This window comes from Acipenser ruthenus, chromosome 8 (assembly GCF_902713425.1).
Source record: "Acipenser ruthenus chromosome 8, fAciRut3.2 maternal haplotype, whole genome shotgun sequence".
NCBI classification, from domain to species: domain Eukaryota; kingdom Metazoa; phylum Chordata; class Actinopteri; order Acipenseriformes; family Acipenseridae; genus Acipenser; species Acipenser ruthenus.
The window spans coordinates 1,620,338-1,636,590 of NC_081196.1; the positions used below are offsets into that span (position 1 = coordinate 1,620,338).

A 16,253-nucleotide genomic window follows, 5' to 3' on the forward strand; every position below is an offset into this window, starting at 1 on the left:
TTTTTTAATTGATCTTTTGCTATGTTATTTTTCCATTCATTTTGTAGTTTAATGGTGTTTCTGTAATTTCTGGATTGTAATCAAAGTAATGTTATGGGAGCATTGTACCCATCTTTATGTGCACCACCCTAATATACATCTAAACTATCTAAATAACTAGTGAGGCTTACTATGACTGTGTGAGCTCAACATCCCGTATTATTTGTGTTATTATCGCTGACCACGCACGCACACACGGGCAGCAGTGTGAAGTAGTGGTTAGGGCTCTTGGCTCTTGACCCGGAGGGTCGTGGGTTCAATCCCCGGTAGGGGACACTGCTGCTGTATCCTTGAGCAAGGTACTTTACTTAGCTTGCTCCAGTAAAAAAACAACTGTATAAATGGGCAATGCTATGTAAAATAATAATGTAACGTCTTGTAACAATTGTAAGTCGCCCTGGATAAGAGCGTCTGCTAGGAAATAAATAAATAACAACATGGGGCAGGTATTTTAGCGTCAGGTATAAAAAATATTCAATTTATTAAACAGGCCGTACATGAGTTTTGCAGAAATTAAAGTGCACCAGAACTAGGGTTGGATACCGACGCAAGTCGAAACCTCCGACAGCCCGGCGAGTAGCCGGAGTTCGTTAGTGAACAGAGAAGATTATAGTTCAGAGATTAACTGCAGCCTCCGTCTAGATCTCCTGTCACTCAGCAGCGAATACACACACCCACACATCAGACGGCTACCCTGTCACAAGCATTATACCCTGTATCTTTCTAAACGAGGGACTTAGGGGAGCTCTCTAATAAAAGCTGAATCTCGAAACAATAGTTGTGTGAATATAGTACTTGTTACAGATGTGTATAATAGTCCCATCGCAGTCTGATACGCGACGGGCTACTGATTAAGTTTGAAGCTTGCGTGTTTATATTGTGTTGTTTGTACATTGCAACTGTCTTTTTATATATTGTTTTCCTGCAACTCCTTGTAAATAGGGCATCTGTCTCATTGGGTAAATAAACACATACATAATAAATACAATAAAAATGTGAAAGGTAGGGAAATGAAATATACATATCATATGCCGTCCTTGTTAGACGGTTTTAAATACGAGGTAAAGACACGGGAAACGTCTCCCTTCCTGGAATAAATATAGAAATATAACATGTGGGCCATATGTATATTTTATTATTTTATTTTATTATTTCACTAAGTTTAAACAACAAAACAGCGCTGAGTGTATTCATGACTTCATCCGATAGTAGAACCAACAGGCGCTTTCAATTATGTTACATCCTGTTCATTCTGGAGGATAGCGGCAGCCGTCTCCAGCGTCAGTTCAGTGGTACAGACAGTATTATATTACATTATTAAGGATAGGAGGAGCGCGGAGCAGCAGCACAAAGCACAGCCACTTAACCAGCCATGGAGATGAGGACGGCGGATTTTGTGTTTGTGTACCGCTCTGAACACAACCTGAAACAGAATGTACACGAGTTCATCAGAATTGTTAAAGAAGACGCCGATCTAGAAGTCGAAGAAGAAGAAATGCCAGATAAGGGGGACGTGTTGGTAAAAATATATGCGCCTTTCCTCCAACTGAGCAAGACGGCAGAAATTCTGAAACTGAAAATGCCGCTACAGACCGCTTCAGAACCGCTATCCGTGGCTGAGGTCAGTTAATGATAACGTTACTATTCATTATTGTAATGTTATGGGTGACTACTACAATTTAAAATGATGCAATCGCGCACAATTGTATCAGGCTATATTCATAAATCACGGGCAGCACTGATTTCATCGCGGCGGTGGTCACAAGTTCCAGTAGTAGTCTGCTGTGTTGTAACATTATTCTGAAACACTGTATTATTAACCAGCTGTTTACATGCACAAACGTGTGCACAATATTTCAGTCCTTACAAACCACACGCAAATGACAAAGTTACAGTTTACTGTCCTTGTCGAGAAAATATTGACTGAATCCTTCCTTTGTTTCTAAAGAAACATATACAACGAATACATTGAGTACACGCGGCACCTTTGATGTCAGCGCTTCCTCTAAATAACATCAGTAAAGACAAGAAGGGTCACTTACATGCCACTATAGACAAGGCGCCGCTTTATTTAACCATTAGTGTGTGCAATTAGCGTCTGGAATTTAAAATGCTAGCCCTGGTCTTGGCATACATACAGTTAACATGCGGGATCACTTTACTTAAGAAAACAAATGGCGAACGCGGCCTGATGTCTTTGTGTAGTGTGGCTACATCAGATTGCGGGATACAACAACACAATACAAACACAAGATAAGGACAGCTCTGATGATGTCTGTGTGTAGCGTAGCTACATCAGACTGCGGGATACAACAACACAATACAAACACAAGATAAGGACAGCTCTGATGATGTCTGTGTGTAGTGTGGCTACATCAGACTGCGGGATACAACACCACAATACAAACACAAGATAAGGACAGCTCTGATGATGTCTGTGTGTAGTGTAGCTACATCAGACTGCGGGATAGAACAACACAATACAAACTCAAGATAAGGACAGCTCTGATGATGTCTGTGTGTAGTGTGGCTACATCAGACTGCGGGATACAACACCACAATACAAACACAAGATAAGGACAGCTCTGATGATGTCTGTGTGTAGTGTAGCTACATCAGACTGCGGGATACAACAACACAATACAAACTCAAGAAAAGGACAGCTCTGATGATGTCTGTGTGTAGTGTGGCTACATCAGACTGCGGGATACAACAACACAGTACAAACACAAGATAAGGACAGCTCTGATGATGTCTGTGTGTAGTGTGGCTACATCAGACTGCGGGATACAACAACACAATACAAACACAAGATAAGGACAGCTCTGATGATGTCTGTGTGTAGTGTAGCTACATCAGACTGCGGGATACAACAACACAATACAAACACAAGATAAGGACAGCTCTGATGATGTCTGTGTGTAGTGTGGCTACATCAGAATGCGGGAAACAACAACACAATACAAACACAAGATAAGGACAGCTCTGATGATGTCTGTGTGTAGTGTGGCTACATCAGACTGCGGGATACAACAACACAATACAAACACAAGATAAGGACAGCTCTGATGATGTCTGTGTGTAGTGTGGCTACATCAGACTGCGGGATACAACAACACAATACAAACACAAGATAAGGACAGCTCTGATGATGTCTGTGTGTAGTGTAGCTACATCAGACTGCGGGATAGAACAACACAATACAAACTCAAGATAAGGACAGCTCTGATGATGTCTGTGTGTAGTGTGGCTACATCAGACTGCGGGATACAACACCACAATACAAACACAAGATAAGGACAGCTCTGATGATGTCTGTGTGTAGTGTAGCTACATCAGACTGCGGGGTACAACAACACAATACAAACACAAGAAAAGGACAGCTCTGATGATGTCTGTGTGTAGTGTAGCTACATCAGACTGCGGGATACAACAACACAATACAAACACAAGATAAGGACAGCTCTGATGATGTCTGTGTGTAGTGTAGCTACATCAGACTGCGGGATACAACAACACAATACAAACACAAGATAAGGACAGCTCTGATGATGTCTGTGTGTAGTGTAGCTACATCAGACTGCGGGATACAACAACACAATACAAACACAAGATAAGGACAGCTCTGATGATGTCTGTGTGTAGTGTGGCTACATCAGAATGCGGGAAACAACAACACAATACAAACACAAGATAAGGACAGCTCTGATGATGTCTGTGTGTAGTGTGGCTACATCAGACTGCGGGATACAACAACACAATACAAACACAAGATAAGGACAGCTCTGATGATGTCTGTGTGTAGTGTAGCTACATCAGACTGCGGGATAGAACAACACAATACAAACACAAGATAAGGACAGCTCTGATGATGTCTGTGTGTAGTGTAGCTACATCAGACTGCGGGATACAACAACACAATACAAACACAAGATAAGGACAGCTCTGATGATGTCTGTGTGTAGTGTAGCTACATCAGACTGCGGGATACAACACCACAATACAAACACAAGATAAGGACAGCTCTGATGATGTCTGTGTGTAGTGTAGCTACATCAACTGTCTCGAGGTCGGAATGTGGAACTCAATTACCGCCGGTCGCAGCAGTTGCATGGGAAGCCGGTTGTTCAAAACAAAAGCTTTTTGCCTCTAAAGAAAAGAACCAGCTATTTTTACTTATGAGAAAGAAAGCAGCCCTGGTTCACAGTCCATTGCACCTAGCCTGTAAATGAATTAAACACAAATCTTATGCAACAGGTTAGCAACGCATGGGAACACATTGTGTCTATATATAGACATTCAAACAAACGCTACAATGGGTTTAAAATCAGGTCCATAAGATTTGGGCGGTTGTTTCATTCATAAACATTCGATTTACAGCAATGTGCACTTTGAACAAAAGGTTTGCTTGTTTCCCCAAGTCAAAATAATTTTAGCACCAAGATGAAATGAATCGAAATGGGTTTTTCTAAGACGCAAAAGGTGGCTATAAATACATTTTTTATTAAGCTCAAGCGACCCTTTTAATTTCCCTTAAATGGGTTGTACAGGGAACATAAAAAGTGAAATAAGTAAGGTGTTCAAGCCTCTATGAGACACGTGTTAATTGCATTGCACTGTTGCACTGTAGCACTATAAAACTGTGCATTCTTGTCTTAACGCACGCAGTCAAGCACTCAGTTGGTTCATTCTCAGATTAGACGCAGCGCTAGCAGCAGTAATGTATCACCAGGTTTCACTGCAACACCAAACCTCCTAAAAATAGATATCAGCATTCATGTGTTCCTGTTTAACTCCACACATTGCATTACTACAATTGTATTAACAGGCTTTATTTCTGTCCAAGAAACACACCCCCTAATTAACCAGCAGTAGTAATGCAAAGCCCTTGATGAGCGATGAGAAGCTTTTATAGGGGAACTTCTCCACTAAACATTGCACTTATAGTATAATTTAATACGTCTCTAGTATAAGAGATGTCATCTCCTGCAGTTTAACACGTCTCTATAGGGACTCTTATTGTATAAGAGATGTCATCTCCTGCAGTTTAACACGTCTCTATAGGGACTCTTATTGTATAAGATATGTCATCTCCTGCAGTTTAACACGTCTCTATAGGGACTCTTATTGTATAAGAGATGTCATCTCCTGCAGTTTAACACGTCTCTATAGGAACTCTTATTGTATAAGAGATGTCATCTCCTGCAGTTTAACACGTCTCTATAGGGCCTCTTATTGTATAAGATATGTCATCTCCTGCAGTTTAACACGTCTCTATAGGGACTCTTATTGTATAAGAGATGTCATCTCCTGCAGTTTAACACGTCTCTATAGGAACTCTTATTGTATAAGAGATGTCATCTCCTGCAGTTTAACACGTCTCTATAGGGACTCTTATTGTATAAGAGATGTCATCTCCTGCAGTTTAACACGTCTCTATAGGGACTCTTATTGTATAAGATATGTCATCTCCTGCAGTTTAACACGTCTCTATAGGGACTCTTATTGTATAAGAGATGTCATCTCCTGCAGTTTAACACGTCTCTATAGGAACTCTTATTGTATAAGAGATGTCATCTCCTGCAGTTTAACACGTCTCTATAGGGCCTCTTATTGTATAAGATATGTCATCTCCTGCAGTTTAACACGTCTCTATAGGGACTCTTATTGTATAAGAGATGTCATCTCCTGCAGTTTGGGCGGTAATATTATCTTCGGAGAAATTAGTGTTAAATTCATCAAAATTTAAAGAAAGAGTGAAGTTAATAGAAAGATCAATTTTACAAAAGGTACCAGGTGTGCGTGTGTGTGTGTGTGTGCGTGTGTGTGTGTGTGTGTGAGTGTGTGTGTGGTGTGTGTGTGTGTGTGTGTGTGTGTGTGTGTGTGTGTGTGCGTGTGTGTGTGTGTGTGTGTGTGTCTGTGTGTGTGTGTGTGTTTATTTGATTTAACATTGGAATTAGTTCCTTGCACTGGACGACATCTGTGCACATTATACAATGTACTGGAAGTTTGGCAAATACGTCACTGTGATTGGTTGATTTCTGATATGTGATTTATAGTACATTTAAAATGCCACTCTGCCCTATTACAGTATGTGTGTGCTTTATAATTCCTTGCCTAAATATGAGATGCAATAGTTGACAACCCCCCCATACTCATTTCACATTCTTTTCATTATTTTTATTATAGATTAAAAGCCTCATTGTGGGCACTGCCTCCTTCCTAAAAATCCCATTTAAGGCCCCAGGGGTGCTGACCTATGCAGAGCCGGTGTATACCATTTATTTAAAGGGAGAGTTTTTTTCAGTTCACTGATAGGGTGTCTGTTCTGTTTCAGGAGATCATGACGTCAGAAAGTGGAGAATGCCTGGACTGGAATCTCTTGATGAAGCGCTGGCAGGGTCTGGTCAGGAACTTTGAGAGTGAACCCCAGTGCGAGGATGTGAGCGCAACCTACACCCATAACGAAGGCCTCTTCGAGAACATTGAAGAGGAGGAGTCCTTCTTCCGGCCTGCTTTGAGATCTCTACTGGTAATAACCCGTCCCAATTGCATTGAAACCGCTATATGACTGTCATTTAAGCCATCTCTCCCCTACAAGCACCTCTGTGTATTTGCATGTAAAAAAGTACATTGTGTTCTGATTTTTTCAATCAAAAAGTAATTTGGTACTAAAGCAGTAAGAGGCTGGTATATTCTCTGAATGAAACAATACTGCTCTCTGTACAGAATGTGCACAGAATGTGCAGAACAGAGACGTTTGCTTCTGTTATTTTCTGTTATAGAAACTGGTGTCTTTCTTTCAGACGTACCACATTCTTACCAACATTGATGTAAGCAAGGAAAGAGGTGCAAAGCGCCAGAAAGGTAAGAAAGAGGCTCTTTTCATTGTAGCCACATCTGAAAATTCTAGAAAGTGCATACAGTATCCCACACCTCCAGTGTCCTGCAACTACAAATGCCATCCGTATGATTCTGTAACCAGCCTAATGGATGGATTACCCCTAATTAGGGAAGAGTATTGTTGCCTGTTTCATGTGATAATAAAACTGCACATTTCCATTACTGAAAATCACAGAATGATTTGAATGTATTTATCATACCAACAGATAAAGTAGGAAGCAGGTGTGGGTCTGTTTTAGTAGAGAACTGAAGAAATAGAAGCAAATGAAACATGATGGAAGGCTTTACTAAAGTCTTGTCTGTATAACATGATCTTTTTCATTTTTACAAGACAAAATATGTACAGAAAAATGCCATTACAGGATTTGTAAAAATATTCTATGTGAGAAATTCACAAATACAAACAATCACTGAAATAGACCTAAGCATAATCTGATGATCTGATCTCTTGCTGTTAGTATTCCTCTTACCTGTTCTCTTTGTATTCCTCTTGCCTGTGCTCTTTATATTCACCTTACCTGTGCTCTTTGTATTAATCTTACCTGTGCTCTTTGTATTCCTCTTACCTGTGCTCTTTGCATTCCTCTTACCTGTGCTCTTTGTATTCATCTTACCTGTGCTCTTTGTATTCCTCTTACCTGTGCTCTTTGCATTCCTCTTACCTGTGCTCTTTGTATTCATCTTACCTGTGCTCTTTGCATTCCTCTTACCTGTGCTCTTTGTATGTATCTTACCTGTGCTCTTTGTATTCCTCTTACCTGTGCTCTTTGCATTCCTCTTACCTGTGCTCTTTGTATTCATCTTACCTGTGCTCTTTGTATGTATCTTACCTGTGCTCTTTGTATTCCTCTTACCTGTGCTCTTTGCATTCCTCTTACCTGTGCTCTTTGTATTCCTCTTACCTGTGCTCTTTGCATTCCTCTTACCTGTGCTCTTTGTATTCCTCTTACCTGTGCTCTTTGTATTCCTCTTACCTGTGCTCTTTGTATTCCTCTTACCTGTGCTCTTTGTATTCCTCATACCTGTGCTCTTTGTATTCCTCTTACCTGTGCTCTTTGCATTCCTCTTACCTGTGCTCTTTGTATTCCTCTTACCTGTGCTCCTTGTATTCATCTTACCTGTGCAGCTCTTTCTATTCCTCTTACCTGTGGTCTTTGTATTCATCTTACCTGTGCAGCTCTTTGTATTCCTCTTACCTGTGCTCTTTGTGTCCTCTTAGGCTTGCTGTACCTGCAAATGAAGGGAGCCATCAAGACATCCTTCACACTGCATGATCCGAGCGTGTATTTTAAAAAGAACACTCAAAGCCAGAATGGGTTCACATTGCTAAGTGACAATGGTGAGTAAGAAACAGCAGCCTGGGTGTGGTGGAAAAAGGGGGCATCTTTATGGAAATGATAGTAAGCGTAATAGGTAACTCTTTACATTATGTGTCTCTAATTATATGTATTTACATAGTAGTTACTAAGTAAATACATGTGTACTTACACATAATTACAATGTTATTAATATGTAAATCGTTTTGCATATATGTAAGTACACAATTGTATCAGAAAAGGGTTAGGTTTAGAGTTAGAGTTAGGGTTAAGGTTAGGGTTATAGTTAGTTAGGATAAGGGTTAGGAACATTGTAACTATGCATAATAACATTGTAATTATGTGTTAGTACACATTTATTTACTAACTACTGTGTAAATACACAGTAATTAGAGACTCAATGCAAAATTTTACAGCATAATAAATAATGAACTAAGAAGAAACAACAACAGGAAACGCTAGGAGACACACACAGTAGGAAGTTACCTTAGGGAAGTGCAGCTGATGTAAAGTATCCCTTTTATGTGATTTTTCTTTCAGACAGCTTCATATCAAACAGGGACGATATAGCTTTACTCAACAGAACGTGGGCCAAACCCTACTTGAAGCTGCAGCCCCTCTCCAGAATCAGGAATTATTTTGGAGAGAAGATAGCTCTGTACTTCGCCTTCGTTGAGACGCTGCAGTTATCCTTGATCATTCCTGCACTTATTGGGTTTTGCATTTTCGTATACGGCCTTCATTTAAGGTAAGAGAAAGTGGTGCCTGTACGGCAGGTGAAATCAGTGTATCACGAACGGGATGGGCCTCAAATTGTTTTTAGTACAATGCTTTTTAGCGAGGGTTTTAAAACATTCCCACATTGCATCAATTATTCAATATTTGGGGGGTATTTATATTATATATATTATATATAATATTTAAGAAGTATGTCTGTTTTTTTTACAATAGAGAACTGTGTGTACAGTAAAACTGATGAAGTGTCCGTTTTAATTGTGCTTCTATTAACCAGCATAGTCTGTCATCGTTCCACCAATGAACATCTGATGGGACACAACATTCAGACCCTGTGCCGGTCGCCTCAAATGCTCAGCATCGAAGTGAACAAAACTTTAGACAGCATCAGGTAATGCATGCTCTTATTTTACATATACATAGTTTTATGCCGTGAGAAAAATATCCTGTAATAGTGCCTTACACAAGATGTGGGTAAAAACAGACCCAAACAGCTCAGTCGTATTTACAGGGTGCGCAATAAGCAAAGGGCTGTGTAATATGCACAGGGGTGTGTGATATGTACAGGGCTGTGTCATATGGGATGTGTGATATGCACAAGGCTGTGTGATATGGGGTGTGTGATATGCATGGGGATGTGTGATATGCACAGGGGTGTGTGATATGGGATGTGTGATATGTACAGGGCTGTGTCATATGGGATGTGTGATATGCACAGGGCTGTGTGATATGGGGTGTGTGATATGCACAGGGCTGTGTGATATGCACAGGGGTGTGATATGCACAGGGCTGTGTTATATGGGATGTGTGATATGCACAGGGGTGTGTGATATGGGGTGTGTGATATGCACAGGGCTGTGTGATATGCACAGGGCTGTGTGACATGGGCTGTTCAGCTAGAACACACAGGGGGTTCAGCTAGAATACACAGCAGGGTCCACAGGGGGTTCAGCTAGAATACATAGCAGGGTCCACAGGGCAGACTGGCAGAGCGGAGCCCCTTCCACTGAACCTGTTCACAGACACGTGCTTCCTTACATCGACAGGGGGAAGTGCCACAACCTGGAGTGGAGGAGGAGGATGCTTGTGAACACCATTAACCAGACCTGCTTGATAGGAGGCAGCTACATACCAGTGCAGTGAGTATCACTAAACATCATCCGCAAATCTACCTGGAGGGCTTACAACTGTCTGGAAATGCATTTGTCTCAGTGGCAGATGAACATAGATTATATACTGTATATATATATATATATATATATATATATATATATATATATATATATATATATATATATATTTATATATTTATATATTTATATATTTATATATAATAGATGAATAAATTATTTCAACAACTTTGCAAATGGAATGGAAGTAATACAAACATGATTCAGGGGGCTGGCCAACACTGGACCGTTAACTGGTCTGCTGCTGTATCATAGATCTAGTTATTTTTCCTAGATGTGTAAAGTTTTGAAATAGTTCAATTAAAAAACAAAAAAAGAAATAATATTTCTAGTAATTGCTTTGAAAATCAGACTCATACAAGATGCTCTTATTCGCTACAGCCTTGTTTTGTAATAATGATCACATTGATTGCACTCTTTCATTTCCAAAATCTGCAAACCCTGTATTCATACTTACAGGGGTCACTTTGACTGTGTGAATTCGGACTTGTGTTGATATTTAATATAGTATAATAATGCAATACCCAGTGCATTACTCTGAATCTGCATTATCTATATCCTCAACATACAGTTTGTTTAACAGCTGCAGTGCTTAATATGTGAATTACACTCAGCTGAATGCCTGTAAAATGCATTCTTTTTCTTTCTTTCTTTTCTGTTTTTCAAGGGTGAACTTTGATGACTTCTCCACCATAATAAAGTCCTCTTTGGACAATGATGCCACTCCGGTTTTTGCTTTAATTGTTTGTCTCTGGGGTAAGCTGTCCTCCCTTCCTGTCTGTCTGGTATCATAAAGGGCTGCTCCTCTCTCTTTCTGTTGGTATTGCCTTGCCTGTATCAAACACAACCCTTATTGAAGTTATCCATTGTAAGTGAATACAGTCACTTTAACCAGGAAAGTCCCGCTGAGATTAAAATAAACACACAAATTGAAATGAGCACAACCAATACAAACAAGTTCATCTAATTACAAGAAACAATTCAGGAGCACCGGCCAAAGCAAAAGCATGTCTCGGCTACACAGATGTAATTGTGCATGCTTTAAATCAGCTGTGATATCCCATGCTTGCCTGTGCTTTTGAATGTTTTTACTATGCTTTGCTGTGCTTTACTATGCTTTGCTATGACATGCCGCAGGATGTTTCTAAGCTCATTGTGAGCTCCCAGAGTTGCGCAGCGTGGAAAAATACATCTTTATCAGACCAAATCACCAATTCAAAAGATGCAAGATGGTTTATGTAATAACAGCACATACTGAATGTGCTGCTTGCATGTATTGGTGATTATACTGTCACACTGCTGGAGGGACTGTGATCGCAGCACACTGGTTAATCAGGCAGTGTGTTCTATATACTGTCACACTGCTGGAGGGACTCTGATCGCAGCACCCAGTGTGTTCTATATACTGTCACACTGCTGGAGGGACTGTGATAACAGCACCCTGGTTAATCAGGCAGTGTGTTCTATATACTGTCACACTGCTGGAGGGACTGTGATAACAGCACCCTGGTTAATCAGGCAGTGTGTTCTATATACTGTCACACTGCTGGAGGGACTGTGATCGCAGCACCCTGGTTAATCAGGCAGTGTGTTCTATATACTGTCACACTGCTGGAGGGACTGTGATCACAGCACCCTGGTTAATCAGGCAGTGTGTTCTATATACTGTCACACTGCTGGAGGGACTGTGATCACAGCACCCTGGTTAATCAGGCAGTGTGTTCTATATACTGTCACACTGCTGGAAGGACTGTGATCACAGCACCCTGGTTAATCAGGCAGTGTGTTCTACAGTCCCATTGCTTGGACCGTGTGCTGAGGGCACCTGACCTTCTGCTTTTAAAGCAGACCCGCAGCCAGTTCATTTAACACTTACAATTGGATCCAAAGTCTAAACTGAGAGCACCACTCATATTACAAATCTCACCCTGGCCTGGTAGACTTGAGAAGGAATCCCAAACATGGCATCACATGCTTGAGCTTGCAACCTTATACTCCAATCCCCTGCCATGTGGAGGGGAGGCAACGGGGGCAGCCTTATACTCCAATCCCCTGCCATGTGGAGGGGAGGCAACGGGGGCAGCCTTATACCCCAATCCCCTGCCATGTGGAGGGGAGGCAACGGGGGCAGCCTTATACTCCAATCCCCTGCCATGTGGAGGGGAGGCAACGGGGGCAGCCTTATACCCCAATCCCCTGCCATGTGGAGGGGAGGCAACGGGGGCAGCCTTATACTCCAATCCCCTGCCATGTGGAGGGGAGGCATCGGGGGCAGCCTTATACTCCAATCCCCTGCCATGTGGAGGGGAGGCAACGGGGGCAGCCTTATACCCCAATCCCCTGCCATGTGGAGGGGAGGCAACGGGGGCAGCCTTATACCCCAATCCCCTGCCATGTGGAGGGGAGGCATCGGGGGCAGCCTTATACTCCAATCCCCTGCCATGTGGAGGGGAGGCATCGGGGGCAGCCTTATACTCCAATCCCCTGCCATGTGGAGGGGAGGCATCGGGGGCAACCTTATACCCCAATCCCCTGCCATGTGGAGGGGAGGCAACGGGGGCAGCCTTATACTCCAATCCCCTGCCATGTGGAGGGGAGGCATCGGGGGACTAGAGCAGGTCCAGTAGGTGAGGCTAACATCCTCCCTGTTCATGAAGCAGAGAGGGCTTGTTAGCTATACTTTACACAGTAGACATATAGAGAAAAAAACGCAGTGAATAATGGACTCAAATTCAAAGGAATTTCATTAGAATTGCAAAGCGTCAATGGAGTAGCATCTGTATTTTCCAGTTCTGAAGATTTATAACAGCGCACACACACACACAGAGGGTCTTTATAATCACGTTATAATCGCACACTACCTGAAAGGTTAAAAATATTTGAATGAAAGTCGAGAGAGGCACATAGACAGATACACAGATAGACAGACAGACAGACAGGCACACACACAGACAGACACACACACAGACAGACACATAGACAGACAGACAGACAGACAGACACACAGACAGAAACACAGAGACAGATAGACAGACAGACAGACACACAAACAGACAGACAGACAGACACACAGACAGAAACACAGAGACAGACAGACAGACACACAGAGACAGACAGACAGACAGACAGACACACAAACAGACAGACATAGACAGACAGACACAGACAGACAGAGACACACACAGACAGACAGACACACAGACAGACAGACACATAGACACACAGACAGAAAGACAGACAGACAGAGACAGATAGACGGAAAGACAGGCACACACACAGACAGACACATAGACACACAGACACACACACAGACACACAGACAGACAGACACACAGACAGACAGGCACCATCAGTACATAAGGGTTCCCATTTCTTTAATCCATTTCTGGTGCTATACCTCATGGTGCTGTACATGCTGGTGCTATTCCTCATGGTCCTGTACATACATACATTTTTTTCATTATTGCACTTTAGAAAAGAATGTTTGACAACTCAGGAATGGATATTTGTTGCAGGAACAATTTTCCTCGAGCTGTGGAAAAGAAAAACGGCGACTCTTGCACACAAGTGGAAAGTAAAGGATTACGAAAGCAACGAGCCGGATCGAACTGAATTTGTGGGAAGCAAAATTAAAAAGGTACAGAGCATAGAGAGCAGCATCCCAACAAACACCCATTTATTAATATGAGATGAAAGGTACAGAGCATAGGGAGCAGCATCCCAACAAACACCCATTTATTAATATGAGATGAAAGGTACAGAGCATAGGGAGCAGCATCCCAACAAACACCCATTTATTAATATGAGATGAAAGGTACAGAGCATAGGGAGCAGCATCCCAACAAACACCCATTTATTAATATGAGATGAAAGGTACAGAGCATAGGGAGTAGCATCCCAACAAACACCCATTTATTAATATGAGATGAAAGGTACAGAGCATAGGGAGTAGCATCCCAACAAACACCCATTTATTAATATGAGATGAAAGGTACAGAGCATAGGGAGCAGCATCCCAACAAACACCCATTTATTAATATGAGATGAAAGGTACAGAGCATAGGGAGTAGCATCCCAACAAACACCCATTTATTAATATGAGATGAAAGGTACAGAGCATAGGGAGTAGCATCCCAACAAACACCCATTTATTAATATGAGATGAAAGGTACAGAGCATAGGGAGTAGCATCCCAACAAACACCCATTTATTAATATGAGATAAAAGCATTTGTTTATAAAAGATAATAGCTGAATGCATGTTTCATAGTGGTAAGTACGCTTGACTTGTTTATAAAAGAGAATATGAGATGAATGCATTTTGAATGCATTCAAATCTTGTAAATGTCACTTTCTCTGTGGTTGCAGGACTTGGTCACTGGAGCAGAGATGATGTACTACCCCACCAAGCTCCGCTACATGAAGATATTTGTATCGTTTTCTGTTCTTCTGCTTCTGGTAAGAGTCATAGATATATGCAAAACCATTTCAAGATTTCTTATAGAATGTTGGCATTGTTTATATGGTGTCAGATAGAGTACAGGACATGAATAGTCATGTAATTACATTGTAATAATGTGGTAACTAATAATGGTCCCTCCTCGTGCTGGTAACCACAATGTATTTAAATGTAAATAGCCTTGTGAACAACACATTACACAGTAACACAATGGAACAGGTCAATCCCATGTAGGGGCTTCCATTTTATCATTAAATTCGTGAGATATGGACTAAAAATAAACTGGTAAAATTCTTTTGATGCGATTGATAAAGATATTGAAATGTTTTTCTAATTACTTTATTAGTTTCTTAGTAGCAGTTCTTCAGAAAACATAACCTTATAATTGACTGTTGTTACAAAGTGAAACAGAGGGTCAGGATTTGATCATTTGTGTTTAATTAACGATGAAGTAATATTGCCAGTAAATTGTCCATGCACTGTGTGTGTGTCCTATACCTTTCACCAGTGTCCCCTGTATTCCATTACAGAACGAAACACTCAATAAGAGAGTTGAGAAAGGCCTCACAGAAAACTCATATCTTTGTGTTTGAAAGGTTGGCCTGGTTCTGGTCAGTGTATTCGCGGTGGTCGTTTACAAGACCGTGACAAGGATCTGGGTGCAGACTAAGAATCCAGTGGAGAGCTACGTGCTGTCCTCAGTGGTCAGCGCGTTTCTGAACATGCTGTCCATCATGATCCTGGGACAGGTGCGGCCCTGCTTCTTTACTTGCTGTAGGTGCTTCAGGTTCTTTTCGTGTCTCTTTCTGCTCTCCCTTTACCTTTGCATGGTGTTTGCCATCGTGCCGAGCGGTTCTTATTGCAGTCACTGAAACGCAGTCTGTATTTTTTGTTAAGTACGTTGTGTTGGAGTTTTTTGCCCTTGGGTTCGAAAGCTGCTCTTCCATTCTGCCGCACACATACTGTATTTAATGTAGGCTCCATCTGAGTGGCTTGCCCATTGTTACTGGTTCCAGACACTGAGTTAGGGTGGAAGCATTGGAAAATAAGTATCGTAATATACAGAGTCCTTAAACACTTACTTTTAAAACATTTTCGCCCATGAAGTGCCATTGTCTTCATTTCAGGACAGGCTGCTTTGTCATTTTTTGAAGCATTTTTAACTGGCATCTCCCTGTAATTTTAATTTTCTCTTTAACTTCTATAGTTATGATGATAACCTACTCTAACTTTATTAAATATGCATTTGGAACTCAATTGTTTAAAGTAAATCAACAGCTACAACATGACAGTATTGATCACTTTACAGCAGCAGCTTATCCAGGAATGCTTCACAAACCACAGACTGATAGCAATGTTAGTATTACAATGTAAAATAATGAGTGTTAAATTAAGTGTTGTCAAGCCTTTGTTTAATAGTTTGATCTGTAAACGTCATGCTGAAACACAAGCAGCAGAATGAGACTGTGCCCTCGGCAGCTACATCAGAAGGATTGCTGTAGCCCTGCCCGTGTACAAGATGCAGCACAGTAGGGTTAATATAGAGGGACATGCTTCACAGAGGCTTGCAAAGCCAGTGCATTTATAGAAAGTAAAGCTACCAACACAGTCA

The 16,253-nt window shown here is 41.4% G+C and overlaps 1 protein-coding gene across 7 annotated transcripts in view; it reads left to right on the top strand.

Moving 5' to 3' along the window:
• The first annotated feature begins 1,347 nt into the window (after positions 1–1,347).
• The window catches only part of LOC131737666 (anoctamin-7-like), a 26,486-nt gene continuing 11,580 nt past the window's right edge, over positions 1,348–16,253 (top strand). For all 7 annotated transcript variants that reach the window (XR_009329303.1, XR_009329302.1, XM_059027973.1 and 4 more), the window contains exons 1-11: positions 1,348–1,660; positions 6,377–6,571; positions 6,846–6,906; positions 8,162–8,281; positions 8,799–9,006; positions 9,271–9,384; positions 10,040–10,132; positions 10,851–10,939; positions 13,699–13,820; positions 14,551–14,640; positions 15,238–15,390. Coding sequence is in view for 5 of the 7 variants with exons in the window: in XM_059027973.1 (XP_058883956.1) it covers positions 1,412–1,660; positions 6,377–6,571; positions 6,846–6,906; positions 8,162–8,281; positions 8,799–9,006; positions 9,271–9,384; positions 10,040–10,132; positions 10,851–10,939; positions 13,699–13,820; positions 14,551–14,640; positions 15,238–15,390 (1,494 nt within the window). In the remaining 2 variants the exon portion in view is untranslated. The remainder of the gene's footprint in view (positions 1,661–6,376; positions 6,572–6,845; positions 6,907–8,161; positions 8,282–8,798; positions 9,007–9,270; positions 9,385–10,039; positions 10,133–10,850; positions 10,940–13,698; positions 13,821–14,550; positions 14,641–15,237; positions 15,391–16,253) is intronic.